The 17336-nt window shown below is 43.5% G+C and overlaps 1 protein-coding gene across 2 annotated transcripts in view; it reads right to left on the bottom strand.

Moving 5' to 3' along the window:
• The window catches only part of LOC137277299 (coiled-coil domain-containing protein 171-like), a 119815-nt gene that overhangs the window by 83044 nt on the left and 19435 nt on the right, over positions 1-17336 (bottom strand). For both annotated transcript variants that reach the window (XM_067808957.1, XM_067808956.1), the window contains 4 exons: positions 4889-4981; positions 3091-3185; positions 2453-2518; positions 2079-2217 (listed from right to left, as the gene is read on the bottom strand). In XM_067808957.1, coding sequence (XP_067665058.1) covers positions 2079-2217; positions 2453-2518; positions 3091-3185; positions 4889-4981 — 393 coding nt within the window. The remainder of the gene's footprint in view (positions 1-2078; positions 2218-2452; positions 2519-3090; positions 3186-4888; positions 4982-17336) is intronic.

Genomic DNA, 17336 nt, shown 5'->3' with positions numbered 1-17336 from the left:
CAATACCGAAGTATATGCAGCGTGTATTGTGACTTTAAGGCACTGAGTTGCATTTCGGTACTGCTCCTCAAATGACCTATAAGCCAATTTGAGGGCAGTAACGTTAGAGGTGAAGGGAGGCAGGCACCGTCCTTGCTTAGCCGAACCTAAGGAGCTGCCAGAGGAACCCCCCAGGGCGACCGATGCATAGATACAGTCGTCAACCACTGGAGGGTTATACAAGTTAAGATCACCCATAAGGTAACGTCGGTCTAGCTCCGGCAAATCGAAGCGTGACCGCGCTCCCATTAAAAGAGGGTTAATCACTTCTGACAATATAGAAGGGAGGATGCGCAACCGAGAATCCACCACCTTGGCTGAGGCAAAAGCCTCACCCGGCAGTCAGAATTCCTTGGGGTCAGGTGTCGCCGAAGCAACCACGACCTGCGGCAGGACAGAAGCTATATGCTCCCGTACCTGCCTCAGCGAGGCGCCGAGCAAAAACGAAAACTCACTCAGCCAGATACACACCCGACTCCGGACGAACGCCGATCTCCTGGCGGTGACCGGACAGGGATGCACCGACGCCATTTGCTGCTGTAACAAAGACGAAAGTAAATCAAATGTTAACGGTTGCGAGGGTTCAGTGGGAGGTGCTGCGGAGGTAGAAGCCACCGCTGGAGGGGGTGCCGAAGTACCCTTTGTTGGTTTTGCCGTATCCCCAACCCCCTGAGACTGAAGCCGAAGACACCTTCTTAATATCTTTTTTGGCTTTTTTTGAAGGTGGCTCCAGCGCCCAAATATCCCCCCCACCCCCCGCCTGGATCAAAGATCTATAAAAGATCAAGTCTGCATGACGGGATTTTTGAGCCCTGGGGGAAAAGTCTTGACATATGGTGCATCCTTGCTCGTCGTGAGCTTCCTCCCCTAGGCAACGCAGGCACAGAATATGCTTATCCCTCGGGGGGAGTTTTGCGTTACAAGTAGCACACCCCTTGAACTGGAAAAAACCGAACCGCGCTATGATTAATAGCAAGGCCCGTTAATCCAACAAACACATGAGTATTTAACAGAAACAATAATACGCACTGGCGATTTTTAACCGTTAAATAATAATAAAGCTATTTATGAAAACATACAATAGCATATAAGGTTTTCTTTACCATGGAAAAGAAAGGTAAAAAACCATACAAATATCCGGTTTGTATTTAAAACCACCTAAAAAGAATAGGCAGAAGAAATAACCACCAGGTACGTGCCGCTCACCATCTTGCCAGCCACCTGGCTGAAGACCACGGTAGCCACGGAAAGTTACAACATTTCATGAATGAAAAAGAGTGAAATATGCATTCCTAATATCGCCCGTGCCTTAAAAAGGAACCATACATACGGTTTTCGTAGCTCTCTCACTCATTTCTCTTCACTTCGTAGGTTCTGTCTCTAAATATGAGAGCTGCTGATAGACGACTGTCCTCAATGACGACAGCATGAAAAGTGAGGTATGAGGTACACGGCGAGAGTTACCTGCTCTTGGCTGTTAAGGGGCCCGGGTGGGGGCCCTGTAGGGGTGATCTCACAAGACAAAAACGAGTTTTTGTTTTGTAAAATATTTATTCAATATTGTTACAACTGTCACAGGCATTTTTAAATGGACATTTTAATGCTATATATGTACCCCAAGGAGGACTTCTTCTGAAAAAGAATTAACCACAAACTACGTAGTCTTGTGGAAATCTGTGCATAGTGACACCATCACCCGAACCCCAAGGAACAATTGACGGCAACACAACAATTCGGCATGTCTTTGGTGACATCAAGAAATCAGCAAAATGACGAGCTTCCTACACATTTTATATACATTTAACGAGAAATCGTTCCTTCTATGACGTCACTGTGTTTCGTTTATGACTAAGCAAAAGTCTTTCATATGCAAGGATAAAAAGAGTACCAAATACTTGAGTTTATTGGTCCTTTAAGTCCCATTCTTTGACATTACACTAAGGTTGCTTAGTGACTTACGGACACCTTAGTGCATTGTGCAAGGAGGCTCTGGTGTTTCAAAATCTACAAATACAGCCCTAGGTAGAGAGTAGTCATACCTTGCCAAGCTCTTCCTTCAGCTCATTGAAGTTCTTCTGGTGCATCTCTAGCTCTTGGGACAACTGTCCGATCATGTTGGTCTTGTTCTCCACATCTGTGGTCAGTCTCCTTCGGACACTTGTGTATTCCTTCTCCAACCTAACAGGAAGTTAAATCAACTGCAACCATTGCCAGTTGTTCTAAACTCTACTGTGGTCACAGTCAATACATTGTAACCTCAAGATGTTTTGTTAAGAAGATATTTAGATGGATATCTTCCTTTTAGCATTGAACAAAGCATGCTAATCAGAAGATTTACACTGACATAACATAACTTCTAATAATACCTAACTGTTACCCTTTTATTTTCACTTAGAGCAAGCAAAGAACTTACTTCTCCATCTTGTGTACAGCTTCTTTCTTCATCTTCCTCTCATCATTGTAGGCCTGCTCAATCTCCCTGAAACAAACAATGACTTGCACCTAAACAAGTCCTCAATCTCCCCCCAAAACATAATCAGTTGCACTTAGAACTATTTCAACAAGAGCTCAATCTCACTGAGACACACAGTGACTTACACCTAGAACTACTTAGTTAAGAGCTCAATCTCACTGAGACACAGTCAGTTGCACTTGGAACCACTTGAACCACAGTTCAGTCTCCCTGAAATCACAGTGACTTATGCCTAGAACTACTTAGGGCAGAGTTCAATCTCCTAAAAACACACAATGGCTTGCAATTAGAACCACTTCAATCAAGTTCAATCTCCCTAAAAAAGACAGTGACCTGCAATTAGAACCACTTGAACAAAAGTTCAGTCTCCCTAAAAAAACAATGACTTGCAATTAGAACCACTTCAACAAGAGCTCAGTCTCCCTGATATACAAAGCCAGTTGCATTTAGAACTTCTTCAACAAGAGCTCAGTCACCATGATATACACACTCAGTTGCACTTAGATGGGTAAAGTGTACCCATCACTTGATGTTCTCAATTAGCTTCCTTAACATGTACCCCTCACTAAGTGATGTACCTCAGTTGCTTGGCCAGTCTCTCCACTGCCTTGGTAGCCTCAATGTTGGCCGACTTCTCCACATCCATGCCACCCTCAAGGTCCCGCACACGTAGCTGAAAATGTACTAGGTGATAAATCTGGATGCTACACTGTCCACTGCCAGCCATACCACACAAACACTCCCAGGTGATAAATCTGGATGTTACACTGTCCACTGCCAGCCATACCACACAAACAAACACTCCCAGGTGATAAATCTGGATGCTACACAGTCCAGTGCCAGCCATACCACACAAACAAACACTCCCAGGTGATAAATCTGGATGCTACACTGTCCACTGCCAGCCATACCACACAAACAAACACTCCCAGGTGATAAATCTGGATGTTACACTGTCCACTGCCAGCCATACCACACAAACAAACACTCCCAGGTGATAAATCTGGATGCTACACAGTCCAGTGCCAGCCACACCACACAAACACTCCCAGGTGATAAATCTGGATGCTACACTGTCCACTGCCAGCCATACCACACAAACAAACACTCCCAGGTGATAAATCTCGATGCTACACTGTCCACTGCCAGCCATACCACACAAACAAACACTCCCAGGTGATAAATCTCGATGCTACACTGTCCACTGCCAGCCATACCACACAAACAAACACTCCCAGGTGATAAATCTCGATGCTACACTGTCCACTGCCAGCCATACCACACAAACAAACACTCCCAGGTGATAAATCTCGATGCTACACTGTCCACTGCCAGCCATACCACACAAACAAACACTCCCAGGTGATAAATCTCGATGCTACACTGTCCACTGCCAGCCATACCACACAAACAAACACTCCCAGGTGATAAATCTCGATGCTACACTGTCCACTGCCAGCCATACCACACAAACAAACACTCCCAGGTGATAAATCTGGATGCTACACAGTCCAGTGCCAGCCACACCACACAAACACTCCCAGGTGATAAATCTGGATGCTACACTGTCCACTGCCAGCCATACCACACAAACAAACACTCCCAGGTGATAAATCTCGATGCTACACTGTCCACTGCCAGCCACACCACACAAACACTCCCAGGTGATAAATCTGGATGTTACACTGTCCACTGCCAGCCACACCACACAAACAAACACTCCCAGGTGATAAATCTGGATGTTACACTGTCCACTGCCAGCCACACCACACAAACAAACACTCCCAGGTGATAAATCTGGATGCTACACTGTCCACTGCCAGCCACACCACACAAACAAACACTCCCAGGTGATAAATCTGGATGCTACACAGTCCAGTGCCAGCCATACCACACAAACAAACACTCCCAGGTGATAAATCTGGATGTTACACTGTCCACTGCCAGCCATACCACACAAACAAACACTCCCAGGTGATAAATCTGGATGTTACACTGTCCACTGCCAGCCACACCACACAAACAAACACTCCCAGGTGATAAATCTGGATGTTACACTGTCCACTGCCAGCCACACCACACAGACAAACACTCCCAGGTGATAAATCTCGATGCTACACTGTCCAGTGCCAGCCACACCACACAAACAAACACTCCCAGGTGATAAATCTGGATGCTACACTGTCCACTGCCAGCCACACCACACAAACAAACACTCCCAGGTGATAAATCTGGATGTTACACTGTCCACTGCCAGCCACACCACACAAACACTCCCAGGTGATAAATCTGGATGTTACACTGTCCACCGCCAGCCACACCACACAAACAAACACTCCCACTTGCTCCTACCTGGTAAGTGTTGCTCAAATTTACCTGCACAATCTCAGAGTTGAACTTTGTCTCCAGATGAGCTGCTCGTTCTGCTTCAATGTTTTCCTCCAAGGACTTGATCCTTTGTACAGCGACCTAGTAATATCAATATGGCACATGTCATACAGTAAGAAGTTGTTACAAGAACACTTTACAAACATTATGTTAATATACAAACTTCAAAAATTATCTTTCAGACTAAAAGTCATACAATACTACAATATTTATCTGGGTCATCACCAATTTAGTTAAACATGTATGTTTCCAATTCTTTAAAGAGAATCTTCCTTGGGGTACATAAATGCATTTTCTGTGACTGAAAATGTCAAGTGACAGTTGTAACAATGTTTGTACAATAAATAAAAAAACTTTTTATTCACTATACAGAACAATAGCCCAAATCATCATTCCTTCTTCAGACAAAAAGCAACTGGAAAGAATTGCAAGGAGGTGGGCAGCCATACCCCAAGAATGATTCTCTTCAAAGGATTGGAAACCTCTAAAGGTTTAGCAAATTCTTCGTAAAAGAGATCTTCCTTGGGGTGCATACAAGGGGATGTCAATAAGTTTTGAGCCTTGGATAGAAAAACGCAAAATATTGGTATGAACCACATTTATATTTCAACATAGTCCCCTTGTGAGTCATGACACTTGTTCCATCTTTTCTGCCAGGCGCTGATGCCATCTCTGTAGAAGGCGCCATTTTGGTCCTCAAACCAAGCCCCAGTAACACCAATAAGCTCATTATCATCCTGAAATCTACGACAACGCAAGAGTTTCTTGAGATTTGGGAACAGATGGTAATCACTTGGTGCCGGGTCTGGAGAGTGGGGGATGCGGCAAGATTTCGTACCCGCATTCCTGGACAGCAGCGGCTGCAACGCGAGAGGTGTGTACTGGAGCATTGTCTTGATGTAGAAGAATACTACGTCTGATCTTGCCCCGGCGCTTCTCCTTGATTGACTGTCGCACTTGCCTCAACAAGTTAGCATAATATTCCCCATTCATTGTTCTTCCTTTCGGTAAGTAATCTATGTGGATTTGCTATCCCAGAAGACTGTCGCCATTACCTTCTGCACTGATCTGGAGGCTTGGAACTTTTTGGTCCTGGGAGAAGTGACATGTTTCCATTCCATGGATTCTTGTTTGCTCTCAGGATCATAGTGGTGGATCCAAGTTTCATCACAGGTTACTTGCTTAAAGTGAAAATCTTCTGGATTCTTGTTGTATCTGGTTATCATGGAGTTGCTTATGGTGACCCTTGTTTGATTCATTTCATCTGTAAGCATTCTTGGCACCCATCTTGCGCACACCTTAGACATGACGAGATGTTCATGAAGAATTGTCTCCGTGGATGGATCCGTGTGAAATGCCTGTGGTCTCCTCTAACTAGTGGAGTGTGACTCAGTGATTTTCCAGCACAAGTCTATGCACTCTGTCAATGTTTTCCTGACTACAGCTTGTTGTTGGGCGACCTGGACGGGTGTCATCTTCAAGACTCTCTCTACCATGCTCAAATTCATTGACCCATCGTTTGATGGTAGCAGATAAAGGGGAAGACTTCCCATAAACTGCTGAAAGCCTTTCTTCAATGTTCCTCGCCGAGTTTCCTTCAAGAACTAAAAACTTAGACAAACCTGTAGAGGTTTCCAATTCTTTGAAGAGAATCGTCCTTGGGGTACTTATAAGCATTTTCTGCTGCCAGAAAATGTCACGTGACAGCTGTATCAATGTTTTAATAAAATATTGTACAATAAACAAAAAGTCTTTTTTGTTCATTATACGGCCCCTCACCACGTGGAGTCACCCCTCTGCCGCGCATGCGCAGGCAACCAGGTAAGCATCCTACCCCGTATCATCATTCCTTCTGCTGATATATAAATCAGGGAACAGAATTGCAGGGAGGTGGGTGGCCCTACCTTAAGGACGATTCTCTTCAAAGAATTGGAAACCTTTACAGGTCTGTCTAATTCTTTTTCATAGAGATCATCCTTGGGGTACTTATATGCATAACTCAGACTCCCAAAGAGTGAAGGCTAGGGAGGAGGGAATTCTGGTACAGTATGGAATATTAGCGATCGTAATTACGCAAACTAACACACGCAACAAAGACTCACCTGCGTCAAACTCCCAATGAGCTTCCGCAAGAGGCATTATGGGAGAGAACCGACAGAGAGCAACCGCACCAAGCCTGACTCAGAGCTAAGCAAAATAAGTGAGCACTGTATAAAGTGTCAAATTCGCCCCGCCCACATAGTGAATCGTATAGAGAGCACTGAAAGGGGGTAAAACCAGAATAAGACTGACAACAAATCTAGTCAGATCGCAGTCACAGGACATGTCAACAGTGGAGATAGGCACTAATACGCAGTATGTCAGCAGCATCGACTGTCAAGTAACCAAGACTCACTCGTTCAGGGTGGCAGGACATTGTCCACTGGAGAGAACCAACCGGCCAAACCTCACACACTCACGTGAGTGTGTATCAAGCTGATAGTGCTTGATGAACGTGCTAGGCCTGCTCCAAATAGCAGCAGAGCAAATCTCTTAAATGGGAAGTGCCGATGCGAATGCTTTCCAAGCGGCTACTGCCCTGACCGAGTGAGCCTTCAACCCCTCAGTGGGAGGCTTGCCCTTAGCCCGATATGCAGCACAGATAGCAGAAACTAGCCAGCGAGAGAGAGTTTGTTTGCTAGCCGGCAACCAAGCCTTCCCACCACCGTAACAGCAGAACAGATGGGTACCTGTATGGATCCCTGTGTTCGTTTGATATAGACCTTGAGGGTCTCACGGACATCCAACGGGTGAGTGCAGAGGTCCCCGATGTAGAAGGCTGGGTTTAAAAGCAGGAAGTTCAATAGGAGCTGTCACATGGAAACCGTGATCGATCTTCGGACGGTAAGTATCCGGGTGAAAGAATCGCGCGTCAAGTGAGCCTGAACTTCGGATAATTGGTGGAGCAGAACTACATTCGGGGAAACGTCCCTAGAGTGCTCCCCCCGCCTCCAGGGCCGACCTCTGTAATGCGTAGACCACCACCCGCACCTGCTACATGGCATTCCGGTAGACCTCCTCGTAGGTCCGGTATGCCTGCCGCAGAGGGGCTCCCAACTGGGCAAACGGTGGAACTAACAGCCCGTTTGGCAGCCGGAGCTGCACCCGAGGAAGCCGAGCCTCCCCTGAGGGCAACACTCATCCACCACTGGCACAAGGAAGAGAGAATCGTCCCCCAGCTGGTAACGGTGGACAAGCTCCAACAGATCGAAGTGTAACTGCGTGCCAGCGTAGAGGGGATCCATCACATCCTGAACTAGTGAAGGGAGTATGCGGAGCTGTGTCTGTGAGGGTTGCCTAGAAGCAAACGCCTCACCCGGCAGGAGGAACTCAGACGAGTCCGGACGGCTAGTCGGGACTGCGGCCTGGGGAATTGCCTGTGCTATTCTCTGACGCACTTCCAGCAAGGCCGAGGAAAAACGAAAGCCTCCCCGACATCCATCGCCTCAACATCCGAGCTTGAAGCTGAGGCAGTTATGTGACATTTTCCGACGGCAGAAAGTGCATATAAGTACCCCAAGGACAATCTCTATGAAAAAGAATTAATTACTGTGAGCTGTTCAATAACTTCTGAGAGAAGGATACCAAAACTTATATATCACATCAGCTACACTACAAGGTTCAATGTCGTACAATAGGCTGTGACACCTGGGTATGAAAAATCCTCAAGGCTCAAAATTTATTGACATACCCTCGTATATGCATAAACAGAGTCCCAAAGGCTAGGGATGTGGGAATTCTGTTAAGTACAATGAATTAGCAATATAATAAATGAAGCAAGTTATGTACACTAAAACCACTCATCCGGTCACATGATATGCAGCTCAAAGAAAGGCATTATAGGAGGCTACACAAAAGGGAGGAAATGGACACAGTTCCTACAATAACAGTGAAATGCACACTAGAAGACAGGTAGTGATCGAAAACCGCTCTGCTGTGATTAAATTATACGAAAGGGCATACACATAACAGTATGGTCAGCTCCAACAGGAGACATATTGTAATGAGTAAAAACAAGTCTTCAGTGGATAGTCAGTCAGAGTAATCGATTGCAGAACTGAACCAATGATCAAGGACTCCCGGAGGCTGGATACTGTCCACTGGAGAGAACAGACCGACCAAACCGAGCACAATCTCTAGCATGTGTGTTGAGCTGGTAATGTCGGAAAAAAGTTCTTGGCCGGCTTCAAATAGCCGAACAGCATATAATTTCTATGGGCAGTGCTGCAAATGCTTTTGAAGTAACCACTGCCATTACTGAGTGAGCCTTCAAACCCTTGGGGTAAGCTTACCCTTAGACAGATAAGCTGCACAAACGGCAGAAACAAGCCAGAACAAGTTAGTTTGTTTACTTTCAGGAACCCTAACCTGCTGGGCTGGGGACCCTTCATAATCTGCAGAAAGTTCTTGGTGGGTTCGACTAGGCAGTGTTTCCAGGGAGAAGTCCCATTCGCTGTCTGAGCTGTGTATAGAGGGGGCAAATGCCCTGAGCTGATGATGAGCTTTAAATGCCTGACTGTGCCAGGACCACTTGGACCCTCTCTGCTGTATTTTCATATTTAATCTGTAAAACATACTAATAATAATAAGTTAGGCATTTTTATAATGTCTTAATCCAGCGAACTGCTTTAGGGTGCTTAGTCTTATGCACTCTTGAACAAGGTTTTCCATTCAGATCTGAAACTTGTGATGTTGAAACTGTCACGTAAGTAGGTTGGAAGTTTGTTCCACAACACAGCTCCTTTGCAGAAGGACAGTACACATGACAGGGACAGTAACTAAGTGTGTGGATAGAGATTGTAATGTCCTCCTTAGCTGATAGTGGGTGATGAGCTCTTGGATGTAATCTGGAGCAAAGCCATTTAGCACCTTGAATACAAACAAAAGGAGTGTTTTGTGTTATAACATATTCATACTTCTTTGTTTGGGTAAAGAGTTTTGTGTTATACATATTCATACTTCTTTGTTTGGGTAAAGAGTTTTGTGTTATACATATTCATACTTCTTTGTTTGGGTAAAGAGTTTTGCGTTATACATATTCATACTTCTTTGTTTAGGTAAAGAGTTTTGTGTTATACATATTCATACTTCTTTGTTTGGGTAAAGAGTTTTGTGTTCAGTTAAGTTTGGCTGAAATGTTGTGTCTGCATCCAAACAAAAGGCTGTTGCAGTCATCAAGCCTGGACTTGCAAAGGCATGGACAAGGGATTTAACATCTTTCTTGTTCATGTATTGAGATATGTTCCTTATGTGGTATTATGTTGTTTTACACCCCATACTGACATGCATTTCAAGGGTCAGTTCTGAATCAAAAAGGTCTCCAACATTTCTGGCACAATCACTTGGCAAAATCAAGTGCAGAATCACCTATTATGAGCCCTGGTACTGTGATGGAAGGGTTTCTGGATTTCGGTCTGATGGTGAGTAGCTTTGCTCATTATCTAATGGCAACTATCAGAGATGCAGTTGCTGATTGCCTGGAATGTGCTTTCAACAGATGATGTTGCAGGGATGAGAATGCGTAAGAGTGAAAAAAGAGGAAAATGGGATGTGCATCTTTGGAGTCATGTTAATTAAAACAATATAACATAAATCATGAATGACACCAGTGCCATCAAATACACAGAATTCTGCAGACTCGCGGAAAATTCTCATTGCTGAGTGGTAGAAATTGAGAGTGGTTGAAATCCCAGGTATAGCTGAGTTTTCTCAGCATATAGGTGGAAACTCAGCTTGCATAGATAGTGAAAAGGATTGGTCCAGGCACTGATCCTTGGGGTACTGCAAATGCCACTTCCTGAACCTTGCTCCTGTAATATAGGACCTAATCCACATGAGGGAGTAGCATATATGACGGGGTTGTGAGATCATTTTTGACAAAAGCCTCTGTAAACTTGTATTTATTAAACAAAGCTTTCGTAGGAGACTTAAAATTTGTAGGGCACAATGAGTTTAAGCAACCCCTCGAGGAGTGCCCAAACATTTCGAGGTTTGGTATATAGCAATCTGTCTATGTTTCCAGAAATATGGCAGCCGAAAAGGTACTACTCCAAGAACAGCGAGCAGAACTACACAAAAAAGAGATCGAGGCCATACAAAACAGTTTCGTAAAAACCATGGAATACATTTGACAATGAAAGCAATTGCAACTGTTTGTGGAAAAAGCTCCACAATACAGATACAAAGTAGGGGCAATAGCTGGTCAAAATGGAATTCTCAGCTCCCGAACCACCAAACGTTCTACACAGATTGTCCTCCAATTGCTAATAGGCGAAACAGGCACTGTTTGGAGCACGGCTGTGCCAGAAAGAGTACTACGACAAAATGAATCCTACATCGAATGTCAGATTGTTTCGAGCAACAGACCTAATGGTTGGTAGAAAAGGATTTCTCTAGAGCCAAACATACAAACACACCCTACAAATCGAGACTGAATATTTCAATACACGATTCTTCAACAAAATTAGTGAAGAGATTCGTTGTAAGAAAATACAGGTCGTAGCATTCCCATGGGAAAGGTGTATCTGGATCAGCGCAGGAAGATGAAGGAAATAGAAACCATGCCAGAATACAAAGAATATCTGAAACTGCAAAATACGACAAAATCCGTCGTCTCAGTGTCACCAGCTATTGGTTTGTGAAACAGATGTATCGTGGGAGTGATGGACAACATGGAGTGCCAAAGGGCAATGTAGACATTCTCGCACATTGGATGGACAGTGCAAACAAAGTAAAGCCGAGCTGTACATAGTCTGGGACCAATACCCACAACATCAAAGAGAAAGAGTGAGTGAGTGAGTTTTACTCCACACTCAGCAATATTATATATATTTTAATAAAAAGAAAGCCAGATTTGCACATATAGAAACACCTACAACATGACACCACTGCTAGAAGTATAAGTCCAAAGACTCTTTCCATAGCTGACAACGGATAGTTTTGTCCTGATTGTATAGTTTTCTAGACAGACCCTCAGAAACCTGGCCTACTATTTTGGCAGATGCACAATCACAGGCTTGGGTTTGAAAAGGGCCATTGCGCCTATGGAGGTGTAGACAAATCTAGGTCCGTTTTCATATTCCAAATGCTTTCCATGGAATTTGTGGTATGGAAAGTAGGGCACACGCCCAGACAAAAGTACCAAATGCATGGTTTGTATGCTATACTGCAATTTTTTTCCAAATAGTCTGCATCTCAAACAATATGCATTGCTGTTTCTGTTGTCCTCTTGTCAACTGATATGTGGGTTGGCGGTCCAGTGTGCTTCCAGGCCTTGTAGGCAACATTTCAGACAAACAAGGTGGCCAGAGAATGGTAGGGCCACCTTTGGGTCGATCCCAACATCCACCTCACCTTCTGGATATCAAAATGGATCTCGCCTTCTTCCTCCTGGAGTCTATATAGTCCCACATGCCTAGGAATTGTCTCTAATTCCAAAAAATGTTTCCTGAAAGTGTGTGTTTGGAATGCAAGGAGTGTTTGAAATAAAACAACTGACATATGCGACCGTTCATATGATACAGATGTAGACATACTTTACATCACAGAATCAAGGATAAAGGACAAGGGAGATGACGTCATCAAAGCAGAATTAACACCGACTGGCTACACTTTAATTAACAAACCTAGGCAATCTGATCACATGGGCAGAGGAATCACAGATGTTTTCAAATCACATATTAAGCTAAAAGTTAACCCTCAAATGACGAACTTTCTGTCTTTTGAATTTCCAGAAACAGCCTTGGAACAGATCAACAATCTGCGTATTATGTGTGTACAAACCCTCATCATCAACTAAAAATAAACTGACAGCCTCCAAATTTCAAGACAACTTTGAAAATTTTGTTCATCTTCTGAGCAGCAAAACAAATGAAGTTACCATTCTGGGTGACATGAACATCCATTTTGACGATCCGACAAAGCCTGACAGGAATAAATTTGTCACATTCCTGGACTCAATTGGACTTGTCCAAATTGTGCCAGTGCCAACTCACAAATGTTGACATATTCTAGACTGGGTAATCTTGAGAGACACAAACAGAGAATTCATTCAAAGAGTGACTGTTGAAGACCTACAAAATGTCAGACCATTTCCCAGTGTTTCTCTCTTTCAACAAGGAAAGGCCAACAAGAAAGAAAACACTAAAAACATGTCGAAACTTCCACAATGTGGACATCGACAAACTAAAAAAGGATATTCGGTACTCTCCACTCTATGAAGCAAAAACTGAGACTGTCACAGAACTAGCAGATCTATACAACAGTCTTATCAGAACTTCTAGACAAACACGCCAGAACCAAGATTATATCTGTGAAACCAAGCTCTCCATGGTACACAGAAAAAAAAGGAAAAAGGAAAAAGGAAAAAAAGGACAGGCCTGGAAATACACCACTAGATGTATATCTCACAGAGGAACAAGGTGAATCATTGCATGAGACGGGCTAAGACTGCGTACCTTAACACCAAGGTGCTTGATGCCGCGGCCAACTCTAAACAGCTACACCTACTCGCCTCCAGATTGTGTAACAAGTCCTTTGATACCAACCTACCTGAGGACCAATCTCCTCAAGAAGGTGCTGAGAATTTTGCAAAATTCTTCAGAGAGAAAATCAAGAGCATTCACAGCAAATTAGTAACTTTGGCTTCAACGCTTCAACAACCTTTCTCAACCGATGAAATCACAAAGATTATTAAGCTTCTGCCAGATAAGAGCTGTGAGCTCGACCCTATACCAACACAACTTGTAAAATCATGCCTGGAGGTTTTAGTCCTTCCAATAACCAACATTATCAATCTCTCAATATCATCAGGTTAGTTCCCTAAAACCTTCAAACAAGATCTGGTGAGAACCCTCCTGATGAAAAGTAACCTGGACTCAAATACTCTGAACAACTACAGACCCGTATCTAATCTCCCATTTCTTTCTAAGGTACTAGAGAAGGCTGTGTGAGCCCGCCTCTCTGAACAACTGAAGAAACACAACCTGCTCGACAAACATCAAGTCTGCTTACCAATCAAACCAATCCACTGAAACAGCGCTCATACAAGTCATTAAAGACATTCTAACAGTAGCAGACAAAGGAAATGTATCAGCACTGGTTCTTCTAGATCTCTCGGCGGCCTTTGACACCACTGACACTAACATACTGCTGTCAAGAATGGTAAATGATCTTAAAGTCAAGGGCACTGCTCTTTCATGGCTGCAGTCCTACCTAACAGATCGATCCCAAGTAGTTAGGATTGAGAGCAAAACGTCAAGCCCAACAGATCTCAAGAGTGGTGTCCCACAAGGTTCTGTGCTAGGACCAGTGCTGTTCTCTGTGAACACTACACCACTGGGAAGAATAGCAGTCAAGCATCAAGTCAACCAGCAGCAATATGCAGATGACAACCAAATCTATTCTTCATTCCCTAGCATGGAAGTCGAGCCATCCTTGGACTCTCTCTCTGATTCCTGCAGTGACATTCAGACATGGATCACTAAAAACCTATTGAAACTTCATGAAAATAAAACAGAATTGCTGCTTATTAGATCAAAAATAAAACTCTCCAAACTGACATGCCATCTCTCCAAATAGGAAATGCTAGCATAGCCAAGATCAGCTATGCCTCCTTCAAGTCCTCCAAAACACTGCTGCAAGAATAATTACAAAGTCTAAAGTGACTGATCACATTTCACCAGTACTGAAAGATTTACACTGGCTATCAATCACCGCAAGAATTGACTACAAAACTATTGTAGTGACATATAAGTGTCTTAACAGATTGGCCCCCTAACTACCTCACAGAGTTACTGCCCCTGTATCTGCCCTCACGCTCACTGAGATCCCCAAACCAAATGCTTGTGAACCAAAGTCCCTAACATCAAAACCAGTTTTGGCAAAAAGTCATTCGCTTTCAATGCAACAATGAAATGGAATGCGCTACCGCTCGAACTCAAAACCAACACCTCACAACATTGTTGAGTCCAAATGTCATGCCAATAACACTAGAAAAGGACTCGACAATTATTATTATTATGTTTGACAGATTAAGATTGATATGCAGCCGAGAGGGCTTGGGTGATCCTGGCACAGTCGGGCTGGTAAAGCTCACCATCAGTTCAGGGCCCTGGACATGTTCAGGGTTGTACCATGGATGGACCTCGGGGTCAAAGCCACAGGCAGTTTTGCTAGAATCTGCAACATAGTCACTACTCTTTACTTTTTGCTCACACAAAAGATGCATGAAATGACATCTGGATAATCGCCCAATGTAGGCTGTCAACAAAACTGAAGACATTGGTTGCAATGTTTTATGTAACATTGTATTAATATAAGTTTGAAAAGTGGACAAAGTGTCGTGGTCATGTTGAAAATATGATCAAGGTCACCAAAATCGACTAGTGTCAGTGTAATCCCTTACTGTAGACTGTCACCACATTTAAAGAGATTCAGTACTATAGGTCATGTGGTATTGTGTCAACACCAGTTTGAAGAAACATCTGACCATGAAAATTAAGTCAGGGTCACCAAAATCAACTGCTGTCTGTGTAATCCATCAATGTAGGCTGTAACTTTTTGCAGACACTTGGTACAACAGTTAATGAGATTTCACATTAATAAGAATTTGAAAAAAGTCAGAGTCGCAGTGACCTTGAAAATAAGATCAAGGTCAACAAAACAAACTGTTGTCTGCGCATTCCCCCGATTTAGGTTGTCACCAAATCTGAAGACATTGCGCATTAACAAGAGTGGTCAAAGAGTCATGGTAACCTATCCAGTATGTGACCAGCTTTGTGAGTGGGAAATGAAACATGCTGGACAAGATATTTGGATTCAAGAATTGAAAACAAATCAGTTTTCAGAGGTGTTGTTTAAGCAATCAGTCACTTCATCAGACTCTTTGAAAAATGCTTTGTGGTGGTCTCTAGACAACATTCACAAGCAGCTTTTGGCTGTTAATGCTAAGCTCTAAACACTGACTCTCAAAGGAAACAGGTCTAGTATCTCTCACAGTCGCATACTGCAGTGTTGCTCAATACAACTCCACAGACACCTATTCGTTTATTCATACAGGGAGCATGAATAAGTTTACACCCAGTCGGGGTTATCTTGTTTGCAGCAACACTGTCAGTTGCATTTAACTGAAACTTGTCTCTGTTATTGCCATAACCTCATCACAGATAGCTTGTGTCTTACCATTTGTTCTGGTCACTGTCTTAAAGGTCACTGTCTTAAAGGTCACATGCAACCAAAGAATCAAACATAATTATAAACACAGTTATAACTTGTTCATGATATGTAAAATGCATATCATAGACAAAAGTATAAGCGTATAATCGCAAATCAAAAGTGCAATATTTGTACTTGAGTTTACCTGCCCGAAAACAAAGAAGCTGCGATACCAAACCCAATCAGAGACGGTGGGTGTGCACTCAGGTGTAACAAACCCTTTTCATTGGCCACTAGTCCATTTGCCGACATGCTTACCCAGCACTTTGTTTATGGTTTATAAGCCCAAAGGGTGTTAATTGCATGTGGTCAGTGATTGAAATTGTGCATTGCATACTGCCACTGGCAGACAGACAGGCAGACATCTAAGTGTCAACAAACCAGACACTGAGTTTTCACTGTGACAGAGTCTGCTTATCACAATTAACATGTTTGTCCTCATGTCCTCATACTCCTGGCAGGCACACTTTTTCAAGCTCCGTGAACATATTTACTGTTCATGCATTATGAGTGCAACGCAGATTAGCTGTTGAAAGCACTCTTTCCCCCAGCGCTGAGGGAAATTTAGTAATTTTGAACTCTGATTTCACAGGCTTTTTTTCATCACATCATTTTTTCAACTTTATAGGCTGAATTGGCATTTTAATGAAGATCTATTGTCGCCCTTCTTCCCAAACTGGTAAAAGTGAAGGGAACAGTTACCCCCTCTGGAACCATGGTGAGACGTCTTAACAGAACAGATTCCATTAACAGTCAAGGTCTGGTAGACTGACAGAGGTACGTACCCTTAGTTTGATCTTTTATGATCCAACACTCTCTGGATGAGTACTTGTGTAACACCACTGTGAAATGAGCCAGCACCAATGACAGAAACAATAATTATCCAAGCCAGGATAGACACTCTCCAGATTCTTGCAGTGAGCCGACAGACATGCCAAAGCCTGCTGTATAGGGCACATTTCCTCAGCCATGACAGAGACAGAGAAGGTCATCATCATGTGACCCATAAAACGGAGCCATGTTCACGTTGGGGCCTGGTGACGTGAGAGTAATGAAAACACAATCTCTCGTACTTTGGTGATCCAATCAATCGAAAGGTAAACTAGGCCCTATGTATTTAACCAACCAAGTCGGATTTCTTGAGGTTGACGATCCACCCCAGTCGGGCTAGATTGTCTAACAC

This window comes from Haliotis asinina, chromosome 3 (genome assembly GCF_037392515.1).
Source record: "Haliotis asinina isolate JCU_RB_2024 chromosome 3, JCU_Hal_asi_v2, whole genome shotgun sequence".
NCBI lineage: Eukaryota > Metazoa > Mollusca > Gastropoda > Lepetellida > Haliotidae > Haliotis > Haliotis asinina.
Note: the sequence above shows the minus strand (reverse complement) of the source record. Positions and strands in the feature narration are given on the sequence as shown.